At 34.2% G+C, this 15,848-nt stretch overlaps 1 protein-coding gene across 1 annotated transcript; it reads right to left on the reverse strand.

Moving 5' to 3' along the window:
- Positions 1-11,244: 11,244 nt before the first annotated feature.
- On the reverse strand, positions 11,245-14,593 carry LOC139895668 (calcium-dependent protein kinase 13). The gene is made up of 3 exons (XM_071878197.1): positions 13,628-14,593; positions 12,373-12,669; positions 11,245-12,263 (listed from the first exon to the last, which is right to left on the reverse strand). The coding sequence occupies exons 1-3, from the start codon at positions 14,220-14,222 to the stop codon at positions 11,695-11,697; spliced, it is 1,461 nt and encodes a 486-aa protein (XP_071734298.1). The 5' UTR covers positions 14,223-14,593; the 3' UTR covers positions 11,245-11,694.
- Between the last annotated feature and the right edge of the window lie 1,255 nt (positions 14,594-15,848).

The raw sequence follows: 15,848 nt of genomic DNA on the forward strand, positions 1-15,848 counted from the left end.
ACTAAACTAAACTGTTTTTACCCAATGAAAGAAAAGAAGAGATGGATCTACATGATGAATCAATTCCATCATTAAAAGGAAGTAAAGTCTTCCGAAAAAGAAACGCGCTTCTTGATTTAGGTCATGAAGTTGTCGTCCAGACCAGCTGTAGGTTGAAGAAAAATCTAGAAAAGTCATCACTAAAATCAGCAGGAAATCCACGGACCTCAGCATTAAACAGGGTCGCCAAGTGGTCAGATTTATCCTAACCATGAGAAGGATTTATCTCGTACAAAGGGGGGGCACCGTGCAAATTAGCTTGATAAGACTAATGAATCAGATCCCCAGAAAGGATAATCTCCTTAAAGATTAAAAATCAGCTTTTAAGACTGATATTACTCAATCCTAGAGATTGACCTTAAAGATTGAGAATTACAAACTCATGGAATTCGATGATATCTAAACTCGAGCTTAAACGAGAAAATATTTTGATCAAAATTACAAACCGATTTGTTTTCTGAAAACCCATTTTTAATGCGTTCATTACCATTGAACGTAAAATCCTAGGAATTCACCTGGAATTCATTAGGTCACTTGAACTAAATCGGGTGTCAACCGTAATAACGGTGGTTGCATAGTGGTCAAAGACAGGACCTTGTGCCAGACCGAAAAAATTATAAGGGTGAGCTTTACTATTGCTCCTACCAAGGATAGTAATTGCGTCCGACACATTATAGACCATAATTAAAAGAATGTCACGGGACATTGCCTTAACAGTTGCTTGTTCAACGCTTTCCTTTACAACCGGACGGTAGTTTGCCGAAAGGTAATATACGGAACAAGTAAACTGGACGTGTTGCTTTCCAAATACAAGGTTAGCAAGTGGGTGACACAAAACCGCAAGTTTTGAGCTAAAATTTTCAAATCTGAAACCCACCAAACCCACAAAAATATTTTGCAAACACCGGTAAAGGGTTATTCCGGAAAACTTATCTAGGGTAAAAACTAGATTTAATTTTCAAAAGATCAAATGTTTTCATAAAGATCCAATTTCCTTAATGGATCTAAATTTTTATAGTCATGTGGGACTGTAAACCATATCGTTACTACCATTGTTTATACCGCCGTATAGAAATCACTGATGTACAAAGTGTGAAGAATAAAGAAGTGATTCTAGTATTTCAAGACGATATTGCTTGAGGACAAGCAACGCTCAAGTGTGGGAATATTTGATAATGCTAAAAACGAACATATATTTCATAGCATTATTCCTCAAGAAAGACAAGCTTTTAGTTGCAATTGTTCTATTTACAAGTAATATTCGTTTAAATAATAAAAGGTGAAGACAAAAGACAGATTCGACGAATTGAAGACGCAAACGACCAAAAAGCTCAAAAGTACAAAAGACAATCAAAAAGGTTCCAATTATTGATAAGAAACGTCTCGAAATTACAAGAGTACAAGATTCAAAACGCAAAGTACAAGATATTAAATTGTACGCAAGGACGTTCGAAAATCCGGAACCGGGACCAGAGTCAACTCTTAACGCTCGACGCAACGGACTAAAAATTACAAGTTAACTATGTATATAAATATAATATAATATATAATTAATTATATTAATTATATATATATTATATATATATATTATAAACCGTCGGCAGAGAAAGACTCCAAGGGTGTGAGCTGTAAATACATTCTCCGCGACTCGCGGAGTTTGAAGAGGATTTTGCCGCAAGTCGCGGAGCCCCAAAAATCGAAATTCCCTATAAAGCCAACCGAATTCTGATCACAATTCATATCTTTTTCTTCTCTTATCATACGTAAAATTTATATATATATATATAATTTATATTTTAATTTTAATTTTAATTCTAATAATAAGGGTATGTTAGCGAATGTTGTAAGGGTGTAAGTCGAAATTCTGTCCGTGTAACGCTACGCTATTTTTTAATCATTGTAAGTTATGTTCAACCTTTTTACATTAATGTCTCGTAGCTAAGTTATTATTATGCTTATTTAATCCGAAGTAATCATGTTGTTGGGCTAATTACTAAAATTGGGTAATTGGGCTTTGTACCATAATTGGGGTTTGGACAAAAGAACGACACTTGTGGAAATTAGACTATGGGCTATTAATGGGCTTTATATTTGTTTAACTAAATGAAAGTTTGTTAATGTTAATATAAAGATTTACAATTGGGCGTCCCTATAAATTACCATATACACTCGATCGGATACGATGGGCGGGGTATTTATATGTACGAATAATCGTTCATTTAACCGGACACGGGAATGGATTAATAGCCACTAGAATAATTAAAACAGGGGTGAAATTACATTCAAGGGTAATTGGTGTAATTGTTAACAAAGTAGTAAAACCTTGATTTACACGCAGTTGATAACCTAGTGTATTCATTAAACAAAGTATTAAAACCTTGTTACAATTCGAATCCCCAATTAGTTGGAATATTTAACTTCGGGTATAATAATAATTTGACAAGGACACTTGCACTTTATATTTATGACTGATGGACTGTTATGGACAAAAATCAGACGGACATATTAAATAATCCAGGACAAAGGACAATTAACCCATGGGCATAAAACTAAAATCAACACGTCAAACATCATGATTACGGAAGTTTAAATAAGCATAATTCTTTTATTTCATATTTAATTTCCTTTATTTTATATTTAATTGCACTTCTAATTATCGCACTTTTTATTGTTATTATATTTAATTGCATTTTTATTTTATCGCACTTTTATAATTCGCAATTTCATTATCGTTATTTACTTTACGCTTTAATTTAAGTCTTGTATTTATTTTATATTTTACAATAGGTTTTAATTGCGACTAAAGTCTTAAAATCGACAAACCGGTCATTAAACGGTAAAAACCCCCCTTTATAATAATAATATTACTTATATATATGTTTGTATTTTTATAAAAGTAAATTAATATAGCGTTGAGCTTTGTTTAAAGATTTCCCTGTGGAACGAACCGGACTTACTAAAAACTACACTACTGTACGATTAGGTACACTGCCTATAAGTGTTGTAGCAAGGTTTAAGTATATCCATTCTATAAATAAATAAATATCTTGTGTAAAATTGTATCGTATTTAATAGTGTTTTCTGCTAAAATTAATAACTATTTTATATACACCTCGCATAACATCAATGAGCAGTAGCCCTTGTTAGTTGTGTAAAATGAACACAGTAGCTTGATAATGTAGGGGTGTCTTGCATTTTGATAGCAAGAACATGATACATGATAATGCGTTCTAATGTATCTAATGAGTTTGTACTAGATCCGACTTAGCATATGTTGATACAAGAGTAATAAAAGTACATCTCATTAGAGATAAGTCAGTAACAGATATCTTGCAGTGATCAAGGGACACTGTGATGCAAACTATATATCTGATACGAATGATTCCAGAGCGACAAGTGGGTATTTATTCATACTTGGAGGTGCGAATATATCGTGGAAATCGTTTCAACAAGCGGTTATTGCTAGATCCACGATGGAATCAGAATTCGTTGCTTTAGATAAAGCTGGTGAAGAGGTAGAATGGCTACGTCAATCCGTTAAAGATATACCAGATGGCCTAAGCCGATGTCAGCTATATGTATACATTGTGATAGCCAATCGGTGATTGGTAGAGCTCATATTATAATGTGTAATGGTATGAATAAACATATGAGACGTAGACATAATAAAGTACGACAACTAATCTCTAAAGGAATTATCACTATTGACTAAGTGAAGTCAAAGGATAATGTTGTGGATCCGCTGAAAAAAGGCTTAAGCAGAGAGTTAGTGTATGAGTCGTGCATGGGAATGGGACTGAAGCCCATGAAAGACTAAGTTTATATGAAGGAAAACCTAACTCAGTTGACTGGAGATCCCAAGATCTGAGTTCAATAGGACAACCTACTTGTATGAACTGGCGACGGTCACTGTGGGGGAGTTAATTACTAAACTAGCAACCCCTACACATTTAAAGGGATTTTACTATTTAAGAGTAGACTTCCTAGTCCATTCCTAAAAGTGACAAGTAAGAGGATAAGCCTATGGCTTTTAATGATTCAACTGAAATAACCATGTGTGGTTAGTCAGTAGCCATTCAGTGGTGAATCACCTATGTGAGAGAGAAGTGGGGTTGCTTCGAAGGGTATTGTTGGGGTACAATACTTGATAAGCTCTCGCAGAACCAGGCTAATGTTCATGACCATAACGAACATAACTATGAGGACTTGAAGTTGTCAGGGAGAGTCTTGTGTGAAGTGTATTGTCGCCTACACAAACGGCAGATGAGTTCAAAGACATCGCCGTCTACTCAGAGCCAGTAGACTAAGTGCGTTTTCACAAGCGAAAGTTCAAAGGGTAACACCTACTTATCGTATGCAAGATTCAACCGTTGAAACTTAATCGGAATATTGTTGTTTCTGAGATCGATCTCCATTCATGTGGGGGATTGTTGGAAAAACTTGATAAAACATGTGTTTTCACCAAAATTTGGACACAAATAATTATATGTTCGAGTGACATATAATAGTAACTATTTTGTGAGTTTTGTAGTCCTTGACGAGGGCTTTAAAATGAGTTGAAGAGTGTCTAAAACGGATTAAATGTGAATGAGATATCGAATCTCAAAGTTGCTAGTTTGATGCAAAATCTAGAAGTTTTAGTATTTTGTGCCACATCGGTTGTGGTAACAAACCTAAGGCTATAGTCTCCACTATAAATAAAGGTCTTAGGCTTTGAAGAGAAATACACCAAAAATCATATAAGCATTCTTATATGATTAGAGTTTCCTCTCAGCCGCAACAAGGTCTCCCCGTTCCGGTTACCTTTTAGGCAAGTGTTCAAGTCCGGCAGTACGCTGTTTCGGACCGGTGTACCCTGGGAACAGACGTCGAATCTGTTTAAGGGAATTGTGTCAAACACAAGCCCGGTCCAACCTTCAATTCGGTTAGATCGTTCTATCTTTTCGTTCTTGATCAGATTATTTATTTTTGTGTGAATATTATAATCCGATTATTATGAATATGTTGTGATATGTTTATATTATTTTCAGTTTCGTATACATATTTCCTAAAGTTCTGAACTTTTGGTCTTCATGATGAAACTTATATCAGCAGATAGATTGTTTTGGTAAAACACAAATATAGGCTGTCTACAAGAATAGTCTCCACCAAAACAAGACATATGTTTATAAAGCGAAAATGTCAAATAATTAAATAGCTAAATACCATCATGATCATGATGTAATTCATAATAAATCACCCAAAAGTTGAAGCGGACATAACTTCCAATCAAGTAATTATTACTCTATATATCTAAAAGAGAAAGGCTAAGTGAATATTCAACTTATTAAACTTCACAAACTTACCACTAACTTTTCATTTTTTTACAAATCACTCACACCCTTTATAATACTAACCTTTATAGTTTTCTAAGCTTACCACAAACTTTTCACATTTTATAATTTAACCATAAAACTTCTCATTCATTTAAATCCACCACAAACTTTCTATTATCTAATAACATTTGAATGTTTTTGCGGCAAAATATGTAAGTTTTGGGGCAAAAAAAATTCACTGGGGGCAAAGTCAAAAATTTTGAAATTTTTACATTGAAGATTGCAAACCCACTGGGGGCGGGCACCCCCTTGCCGCTACATAAAACCGCCCATGGTTTGTACCAATCGTTGATGTACGTCTCACTTTATTGATTTAGTATTTGAGTCTTTTCTCTCGACAAGACGAAAACTAAAACAAAAAATGATGACTAATTACTTGCACGTTTATTACAAATCAATCACATAACTATTTTAGGTCCTTCCTCGACAAAACGAAAAATAAAAAAATAATAAAAAAATGATAAACAATTACTTTCTCAATAATTATCTATGTAATTAATGTTAATCAAGGGGTGATTAACCGACGCAAAGTCAGGTCGCCCGACTAGTTAAAACCAAATATAAAAACTCTAGTGATCAGTGATTAGTAAATCTTCAGGAACATAGACAAGTTAACACAAACCCAAATGGCAATGAGTCATTAATTGACAGCATAATGATGCCCGTTGATTAGACACGTCTGGTTCATCATATATAACACCCCGCCAAAATACCATCTGACGGCGTGTTAATTCCGATCCCACAGTTAACAGTTACGCCCTCTATATGAGACGTTTAAAGCAATCGCATTTAATTTTATTTAAAATAATAACTTTCAAAAACAAAAGTCAAAAATCCCAAAATAGAAACACTGTTGTGATCGTAACCACAAGCCAACAGTATTTGTGACGATCGCTCCAAATCCATATGGACGAACACGTCATTCATTGATTTCATTGCGAGGTATTTGACCTCTATATGATACGTTTTGTAAACATTGCATTCTTTTGAAAATGCATACCATAAATGAATATTTAAATCAAAGGTTTTCGACATCTGATGATTTCTACATATAGACAATCACCGTATATAATAGTTTACAATAGTACTTCCGTTGACAATGCAGTCAAAATAAGGTACATGATGATGAATTGGTGAATGCAACGTTTTCTTGAAAAATATGCCATATAAGACTCCATGCACATAGCTTGTCTATCATATAAGCAAACAGCGGAAGACTTCTAGGGAACCTGAGAATAAACATGCTAACAAGTGTCAACACAAAGGTTGGTGAGTTCATAGTTTGTATGTTTCGCATAATCTGTATATAAAGATGGATCACAAGATTTCAGTTGTTTCATCCAGAAACGTTTATCAAAATATTCTACGAAATTGAGCACCCTGGTAACTAAGCTTTAACGTTATAATAAGTACCCCTGTTTTAACATACATGCACCAACATGTACAATACACGCAATACAATGTGTACTAAACTCAAATAGCATACGTCTGTTTTATAGTTCAGGCTAGGGTTTCTATACCTGGAACAGACGGGGATGTCAAGCCCTATGGATCCATATACAACTACTCGCGCCCACCAGTTCTTATAACTGGCAGTTACTAGTTACCAAAGCTAAGGGATTTTCGGTTCAAACTCGGTGTAGAATTTAGTATGTACTTGTATCCATTACGTTTAAAATAAAATGCATGTATTCTCAGCCCAAAAATATATATTGAAAAAACATTTAAAAAGGGAGCATATGAAACTCACACATATAAATATTGTATATCGGTTAATAAAGCATTTGCATGTATTCTCAGCCCAAAAATGTAGAGAGTAAAAGGGATCTTATGAAACTCACTGTTTAATATTGATATACAATATTGTAGAAAAGCACGTAGACGCATCGGAGATGATAAACACGAGGTTTGATTCACAAAAATACCCTCGAACATTACCCATAATTTCCTTGGCAATAACCCATATTTTCCTTAGCTCTAGCTCGCTTGGAAACACGTTTTGAAAATTACTTGGACAGCACTCCGTCGTAATATTTTATGTACATTATTATTTTTGTATCGCAAAAATAATAACACTAATAATAAAAATAATAAGATTAATAATAATCTTATTAATAATAATAATAATAATAATAATAATAATAATAATAATAATAATAATAATAATAATAATAATAATAATAATAAATAATATTACGGAGTATATCTATATTTGTGTATGTGTGTGATTATCTCGAGCCAAAAACTGCAATTTATAGCAATCATACCTGAAAAAGTACCCCATGCGATCACATGCATAGTTGACTTGTAATTTTTGTTCTGATAAGTCGTATGTCATCACTCGACTTATGTCCCGGTTTCGGTTTTTCGAACGCCCTTTCGTACGCTGAGAAAACTAGTACTTTTCGTTTCGTGACTCGTACCTTTGTCAAAATATAAACTTAAATTATCCCTAAATTATATCACTCAAAGTGTATCTTAAACTTTCGAGTGTTTTGGTCATTTACTTTTATAAATTATCGTCTCGTTATTTGTTAAAATACATTTTAAAATAGTGTTTACTGTAGCAAAGTCAATTTCACTGTAGCAAATAGTGATTTTCGCAAACACTGTAGCATTTTGGGTACTGTAGCAATTTGAAAATACTGTAGCAAATTAGTGTTTTACTGGTTCATCTTAAACGCTTTAGTTAACTTATCTGAATATCAATTGAATCAATAAACGAATGTTACTATCGTTTACTAAATAACTTTAAATCATATATATTCAATTAGATATATAAACCAATAAGTTTAATGTACGGTATCATGCAATTAAAACATTGTTACCTTTTCAAGTTATAGTATATATGTATCTATTTACATATAATTGTTCGCGAATCGTCGAAAACAATCGAAGGGTTTTTAAATATATAAAAGTAGTTCAAAAATTTTGAGATTCAGTTTTACAGACTTTGCTTATCGTGTCGGAAATGTTAATCATACAAAGATTAAGTTTAAATTTGGTCAGAAATTTCTGGGTCATCACAGTATTTAAACAGTATAAAAGTTTTAAATGCGAAAGTAAATAATGTTCTTTAAAATCAAATGCTGACTCTACGGCCAGTCATGCAGCAAACACAGCGAAAGCATACCTTTTAAGGACCTGAGAATAACAACACGCAAAAACAGGTCAACAAATAATGTTGAGTGAATCTACAGATTTAAAGTAATGTAACAGTATCTGAAAAATAGTTATCAGAAAAATAGTTTAATTTCATTGACCACGAGATTCTATCGCTTGCATAAACCGAGCACCTGAATACTAGCATTAACTCGAGTATAGAAACCACTACACCCGACCTTACCTCGTAAAATGTTATACACTTGTTCAAATGTATTTAATGTTCAAAGTAAATGCACCACTGTTTTTATAGTGGGTGAGGTTGTCAACCTAACGGATCCGTCCATTTAAATTGTGCTTACACCGATGGTATTAAAAGTATTCAAGCTAGAGGCTTTTTGAACAAACTCATTATGCATATGTGTAGTACTCATGTCAATATAAGAGTAATTGAAAATGTAAATATAACAGCGTGTATTCTCATCCCTGAAAACATGTAAAAAGCGGGACTGTAGACTCACCTTTGAATAAGCTCGGAATGAAAGACAAATGACTTGTACGGTTTAGACCCGAGTAATGTAACCTAAGTATACGTATGTAGGTTGGTCAATATATGTATCTTATATAAGTGTGGTTTCATAGTGTACGTTGTCTTATTGCTCGACTCGACGCGTTTCAAAGTAAAAGTCAACTATATCATGCAAGTCAAACAAAGTCAACCGAAGTCAAACCGAAAGTCAAACTTGGTCAAAGTAGTCAACTAAAGTCAACATCAGTAGGTTCATGCCAAATATTGGTCAACATATCAAACTTAAGTCAAACAATACGTTTCAGGTCATGAATGATCATTTTCACAATTTCAGTTTATCGTCATGCACAAAATTTATGAACACGTAACATACTTAGCACATTATCTCATAGTACAAAATTCAAGTAAATATGAAAAACTCCAGATCATAACTAGACTTAAAATCGATTCCAAAAAGTCCGGCCAGGGACTCATACAACAATTAAAAGTCAGGAATCAGAAGGGATACATTTGGGGTTTGCCAAGTCAGTTTCTGACCGCGCACTGATTTCATTTCGGCTATAACCGGAGTTAGGAACATGCAATTGATACAAGACCAGTGGCCATAGTTCAAGGACAAATCAAAGTAACACATATCAAAAATCTAGCCACTTTTGTTTAGCCAATTTGTACAGTTTATTCGTGCAAGTTGATCATTCAGTTTTCAGCTCAAATCAGAATTCACATAAAGTATGGCTCTATTGTGCCCAATGCATAAGATTTCAGAGATTAACATAAACTAACAATAAGTCACATATCATGTTAAGTTTCATTTCCCAGAAGCATACATGCTCAAACAATATACAAAATTCAAAGAGTACAAAACCATGTGCAATTTACAGATTCGATTCTCATTTAGTTAGTCACATTCGCATACGATTATCCGAAGATCTAGATACAATTAGCCTATGATATCTACATGAAAGATGAAGTACTTTTTGTCTATTTTTCAAATATACAAAGCTTTAATCACAGAAGTTAACACATTTTATCATACAAGGTTATTTTCATGCAAGTGCTGTATAAAACTTCATTTACACTAATTCTAACATAACTCGGGCTATACATAAGTAAACGACATGATATCCTAGTCCAACTTGAGTGTTTTTAAATTATCTTTCCAGTGGTATAAGTCTTACATGCCAATTCGTTTTCTATCAATACCAGATTTCTGATCAAGCAACAAAAACACAACGATAATTCAAATCGACATAACTTAATCATACGGAAACGAAATCAAGCGAATCCAAAGCCTAAACTCAATAGTTTTTCGCAAGGAATCTGATTATAACATAATAATTAACATTTGAAAAACTTAATTTTTCTGATCAAACAAATACAAATTCGTTTTTAAACCCTAGCGCATCAAACAATCAAAATAACGATTACAATTAACACGTACGCGTATAGACTTGAGCAATTGACAACATAACTATGAAACTCACATGAAAATCAGATTTTTAAGATTTAGGGTTTATGCAATTATACCTTTGATCGCTAAATTAAATACACCAACGCGTAGAGGAGATCGGGAATTACAACTTTCGTGTTCAAGGTTTAATCTAAAAATCAAAAATTGATGGTATGGTGGTGGTGATGATGTCGACGGCCAAAGGGGAGGGAGGAGCCAAAAAAAAGTCGACTGGAATAATAGGGTAGGGATTATGGCAGCGTTTAATCCTCACAAATTAATTTATATTAAACCCTAGTTTCACAAATTAGCACATAAGCCCCTAAACTTATCAAAAATTAAAATATAAGGGGGGTATGGGGAGGGGTCGGCCGAATGGGGCCCTCAGGGGGTTCCCAGGCTCTCGTTTTGTAATCCCGTGTATTCGTGGTCCGTTTTAAGTGCCGTTTAGTCGTAGCGAAGGTCCGGAACGCTAATCCGATCGTTAAACGCAACCAATCGCTTAATTTATTAAAAACCAAATAAATTAAATATTTTAAAAAGTTAATAATTAATAAAATTAATTATTAAAATAAACCCGAGCGTTTCGTTGCTCAAAAAGCTATTATCAAAATCGTATCGTTTTTATCGTATTTCATTATCCGAAATATTTATTTGAATCAATATCAACCCATATTAATTATTGAAACCCTCCAAATGTCAAGTACGCATTTAATACACGTAAACACATAAAAGTTAAATAATCGCCGTTAAATAAACTAACGGAAGGTTAACGAAAGTAACGGAAAAATCAGGGTTGTTACATCATAGACTCGCTAAAAATGTTCAAAAATTCGATTGTTAACTTCCAATCATGAATAAACACAATCAAGACCAACACACCACATGTCCACACTGGTTGTAGTAGGTTAAGAATTACGAACCGAATCATGGTAATGTAGGCTACTTTTTCTAACAGCATCCTAGTTACCCAAAAAAGTTGAAAACAATATACACATCCCCACACGACAAAAAACTTAAACGGACTTGGTCCTAGTCTTGGAAGCTAAACGGGTGGTCGACTAATAAGTCAACTAATAATTTTAATTATATTATCATAATACTTAAGGAAAGGAATGCTTCCGTAGCTAAAATCCACAAACCACTTCCAATTAACCTAAAACTACATCATCAACACTCTTCAGTATCACTTCACACTTTTAACAAACAAAATCCGACCTGAGTGCAGTCGATAGTTGGGTGCACGACACCCATCGAATAACAGACTCTGCAACAACAAACTCCAACTGCTCAAACTCTCCCAGTCCAATTGTACGGTTCCGTTTGTTATAATTTCCATATTTTCTCGACCCACCACCTCCTCTTTTCACCTCACTCGCTTTATTATTACATTCTTTCCCTTGTTTTGTTTCTTGGTCCATTACACATAATACAGCAGGAGGCTCGTTTTCAGTTTCCGGTCCAGGCCCAAAGAATGTAAAACTCGACATTGTCTGAATTGGCGTGCAGAAATCTAGAGTGGCGTTTGATGACCCTCCACTACTACGAAATGAAAACCCGCATGAATTCACGAAAGGTGTCACTGGCTCAACAAGGAAAGAAGAAAACGATGATTTGCAACTGAATGTTTGACAGATAATTGGCGATCCGAGTCCGAAACTTATGTCATCATTCCTGGCCATGAACAACGGGCTTGCTGCTATCTCAAGTTCTCCATGATTGGTTAGAGATTCATAATGTGGTTTGCTGCCATTAGTCCATGTATGATCTAAAGGAAAAAATAAAATAAAAGAAATTAAGAACAGAGCAAAAAGGTGAATAATATAATATTCATTCTAATCTAATCTAAAGTAATGGTTGTTGTTAAAGATTATTACCAAGAACTTGTTGGGCGGTAAATCTGATGGAAGGATCTGTATTGAGCATTTCTGTGATCAATTCCTTGGCGGAATCTGAAATTCCACTCCAGGGATCGGATTGGAATCTTAAATTAGCAGCTCTAACAGCATCGAATATTTTAGATTTAGTCTTCCCCCAAAAAGGTGGTTTACCGCTAAGAAGAATGTAAAGAATCACTCCTGCACTCCAAACATCGGCTGCTTGGTTGTAACCACCCGCCAAAACTTCTGGAGCTATATAAAATGGACTCCCAACGGTTCCATGCAAACTTTGACCTGTTCAGTTCAGTCAATCAAAATTTAGAACAAACACCCTTCCCTCAACGACATTTCAAAAATGTGATTTTCAGAGCAGGAAACCAATCCAAATGGTAAAGAGATGGGGCTTTCGGCTACCCGGTAACAGTGTATTTTTTTTACTCAAATGTACGCAGCCTAACCAGGTTATCTGGTGAATGTTTCCGACCCATTTCCTAGGCTACCCCAAGATATGCTGCTAGTGAGATTTGAACCTGAACCCGAACCCAAACCCCAGGCGATCTTGGGATGGTTCACGAAATCAATCCAGGATAGGCAATATGTTTTCAGAAACTAATGTGGAATTTGGGCATTGTAAAAATTTGTTCGATAAAAATCATAAACTTCAATAATCAGAATTGCATAAGTCGTTTATCTAATATTCAGTTGATTGAAAGTTGAAAATCATTTGGTAGGCAATTTTATGTCTCTTACAAGTTTTTAGCTAATTAATATGGAGTATTATTTAATCCACATCAAATGATAACGACCCTAAATAACTAGATAAACATAATCAGTTTTATCCAAAACAGTCAAATACCAAACGTCCCAATAATTACTTAAAACACACATTCAACAACAACAACAACAACAACAAAACTCAATACCCTACTTAAAACACACATTCATATACATTAAACTTTGAGTAAGTAGAACTGTTCTACAATTTGTGATATTAACATTAGGAGGCTCATCGATTTTTACCGACAAAAGGGCAAAACTTAAACAAAGATGAAACTCATGACACTGCATACGATTTTAACATGGCACGTTTGGTGTGGTAAATCGCTTACTGATTAAAGCTAATAGTGTTTTCCTCCATGTCCTAAACCATTTCCACCCGGTATATACACCCTCTAAAGAACATATGATTACATGATTGAAGATCTCAATTCCAATAGTATATCAATTAAAACATATAGAATTTCGAATATACCTGGATATATGTATGTTGCAAGACCAAAATCAGCCAACTTTATCTGGGAAGAAGAAGCCTTTGTTGCTAATAAGATATTTTCCGGCTTTAGATCTCTATGAACAACACCTTTATCATGACAAAACCTCACTACTTGCATTAAATGCCTGAATATAACCCTCGCCTCAGATTCCGAAAACCTTCCTTGTTTCTCCAATCTGTGAAAAAGTTCACCACCCGCACATAACTCCATAACCAGATGAACATAACCTTCTTCCTCATAAACAGCTTTAAGATCAACAACATTTGGATGCCCAGACAACCTAGTCATGATCTCGATCTCAAGCTTAATGCTTCTTACATCTTCATCAGTCACAAGTCGGTTTTTTGATATCGACTTACAAGCCAACACTTCACCAGTAAACTTATCTGAACATTCTCTGATTATACCAAATTGCCCCCATCCCAATTGATCTCCAAGAACATATCGATCATTCAAATTGGAGATCAGATTAGCTTCTAGTATGGTTTCAGTCAAGTTCTCGAGTTTATAACAGTTGAAGAGTTGAAAAGATGATTCGTTATATCTAATGATGTCATTTGTGGCCACCGCCATGCGAAATTTTATTAAAAATCTCACAAATCAAAAGAGACCAATTGTAAGAACAAAATTCAAACTTTTAGCAGCCTCAAATGGTTGACTATGAATCTCACACTTTTCTTTTCAAATTGGTACGCACTGACTTTTTATAGGTCAAACTTTGGAAGTCTGTAATAATTAAGCAATCAACAGCTAAGATTCAAGAATCACGATTGTTGTGAAGCTTACAATGTGATTCCAGGTAGCTGTCATGAACCAATTGACATAGATTAAACCTTTGACAAACCACAGCTGGAGTTCGGATCTGCAAACATAAAAATAAAATATTCAGGATTCAAATGTTCAAAAATCAAAAGAGTGTAAAAATACAAACAAGATGCATGCCTTATACTTAAAAAATCAAACCCATTATTCCATAATGTTGAATTACTGACAAGTCACATACTTTACCACTAAAAAACTAAAAAAACAGAATTGATCAAATCAGGAATAACATACACAAATTCTATCTAACAACATATTTAAAAAGACAAATAAACTACTTCAAAACCCTAACAAAACTGAAAAACCACAAAAAACCCATCAACAGTGAAACCTCAAAAACAGTAAAAAAAAAAAATTAATATAAAAAAAAAACAGAACTTTTAGACAGACCAATCAAGAATCAGTTAAAAAGACAACAACCAGATCTAAATATTCGTATCCATTCAAGATACAGTTTCAAAATTCATTAAATTGAGGAGAGAGAGAAAGAAACCTGGTGAGATGTAGAGATGGCGGAATCTCCCCAGAGAGGGGGGAGGTTATGGGGTGTGGTGTGGGCTCAAATAGTCTCCTACTTCCTTGTTTAACTTTGCCCAATTTTATTAACCCCAAAAAAGAAAAGAAAACCCCCCAACGGCAGCCACTTGATTGATTGTGTTCTCGCTTTATGTTTTTTTCCTCCTTATTTATGTGTTTATCAGTTTATGTACTGTCTTTCGATTGTTTGTTTCTTCATTACTCCGTAATTTATAAATTTATATTTATATTTGTTATAATTTAGTTTATAACTACCTTTAGGGCCTATGTCCAGCTGTATAGTACTAAAATATGAAAGAAGAGGGAATATAGTAAATTCTTAGTAAAGAAAATGGGTGTCAGCATCTTTTCATTTCAATCGATATTTATAATACAATGTACATGTTTGAATTATGAGGGTTAGGTGAAAACAATTGTCATCCATAATTGACTTTCTCACAACACTCCCCCTTGGATGACAATTTTATTAGAGTGCAACTAGTACTGTCTCGTTAAAAACCTTGCTAAAAAAAAATTCAGCGAGATAAAAACTTTAGTCAAGGAAAAAAGAGTGCAGTATAGAGTTGACTCCCCCTCAAGTAAACATCGCTGAGTCGTCACATCTTTTGAACTTGCCTCATGCCAATATTGTGAGCGTGTGTTCTGAAAACAGCGGTTGACAGTGCTTTGGTATAAATATCAGCAGAGTTGTTTATTGAACGTATCTCATTTTAATCTGGTTGTCTTTTACGAGATCTTGAGTATATGAGAAGAATCTGAGGTTTTTATCTGAAACTTTATCATCTAAATCTTTTATGTACAAGTTTAGCACATGTGATTTGTCTACAGTCTCCTTCATGG

This window comes from Rutidosis leptorrhynchoides, chromosome 3 (genome assembly GCF_046630445.1).
Source record: "Rutidosis leptorrhynchoides isolate AG116_Rl617_1_P2 chromosome 3, CSIRO_AGI_Rlap_v1, whole genome shotgun sequence".
NCBI classification, from domain to species: Eukaryota; Viridiplantae; Streptophyta; class Magnoliopsida; order Asterales; family Asteraceae; genus Rutidosis; species Rutidosis leptorrhynchoides.

Bases quoted from the DNA above. Each gene is read 5' to 3' on its own strand.
- LOC139895668 (XM_071878197.1), bottom strand. From the start codon at position 14,222: ATGGCGGTGGCCACAAATGACATCATTAGATATAACGAATCATCTTTT. The intron at 12,670-13,627 runs GTATATTCGAAA...TGAACTGAACAG, and splicing joins TGCAACATACATATATCCAG to GTCAAAGTTTGCATGGAACC. The intron at 12,264-12,372 runs GTAATAATCTTT...TTTTTCCTTTAG, and splicing joins TACCGCCCAACAAGTTCTTG to ATCATACATGGACTAATGGC.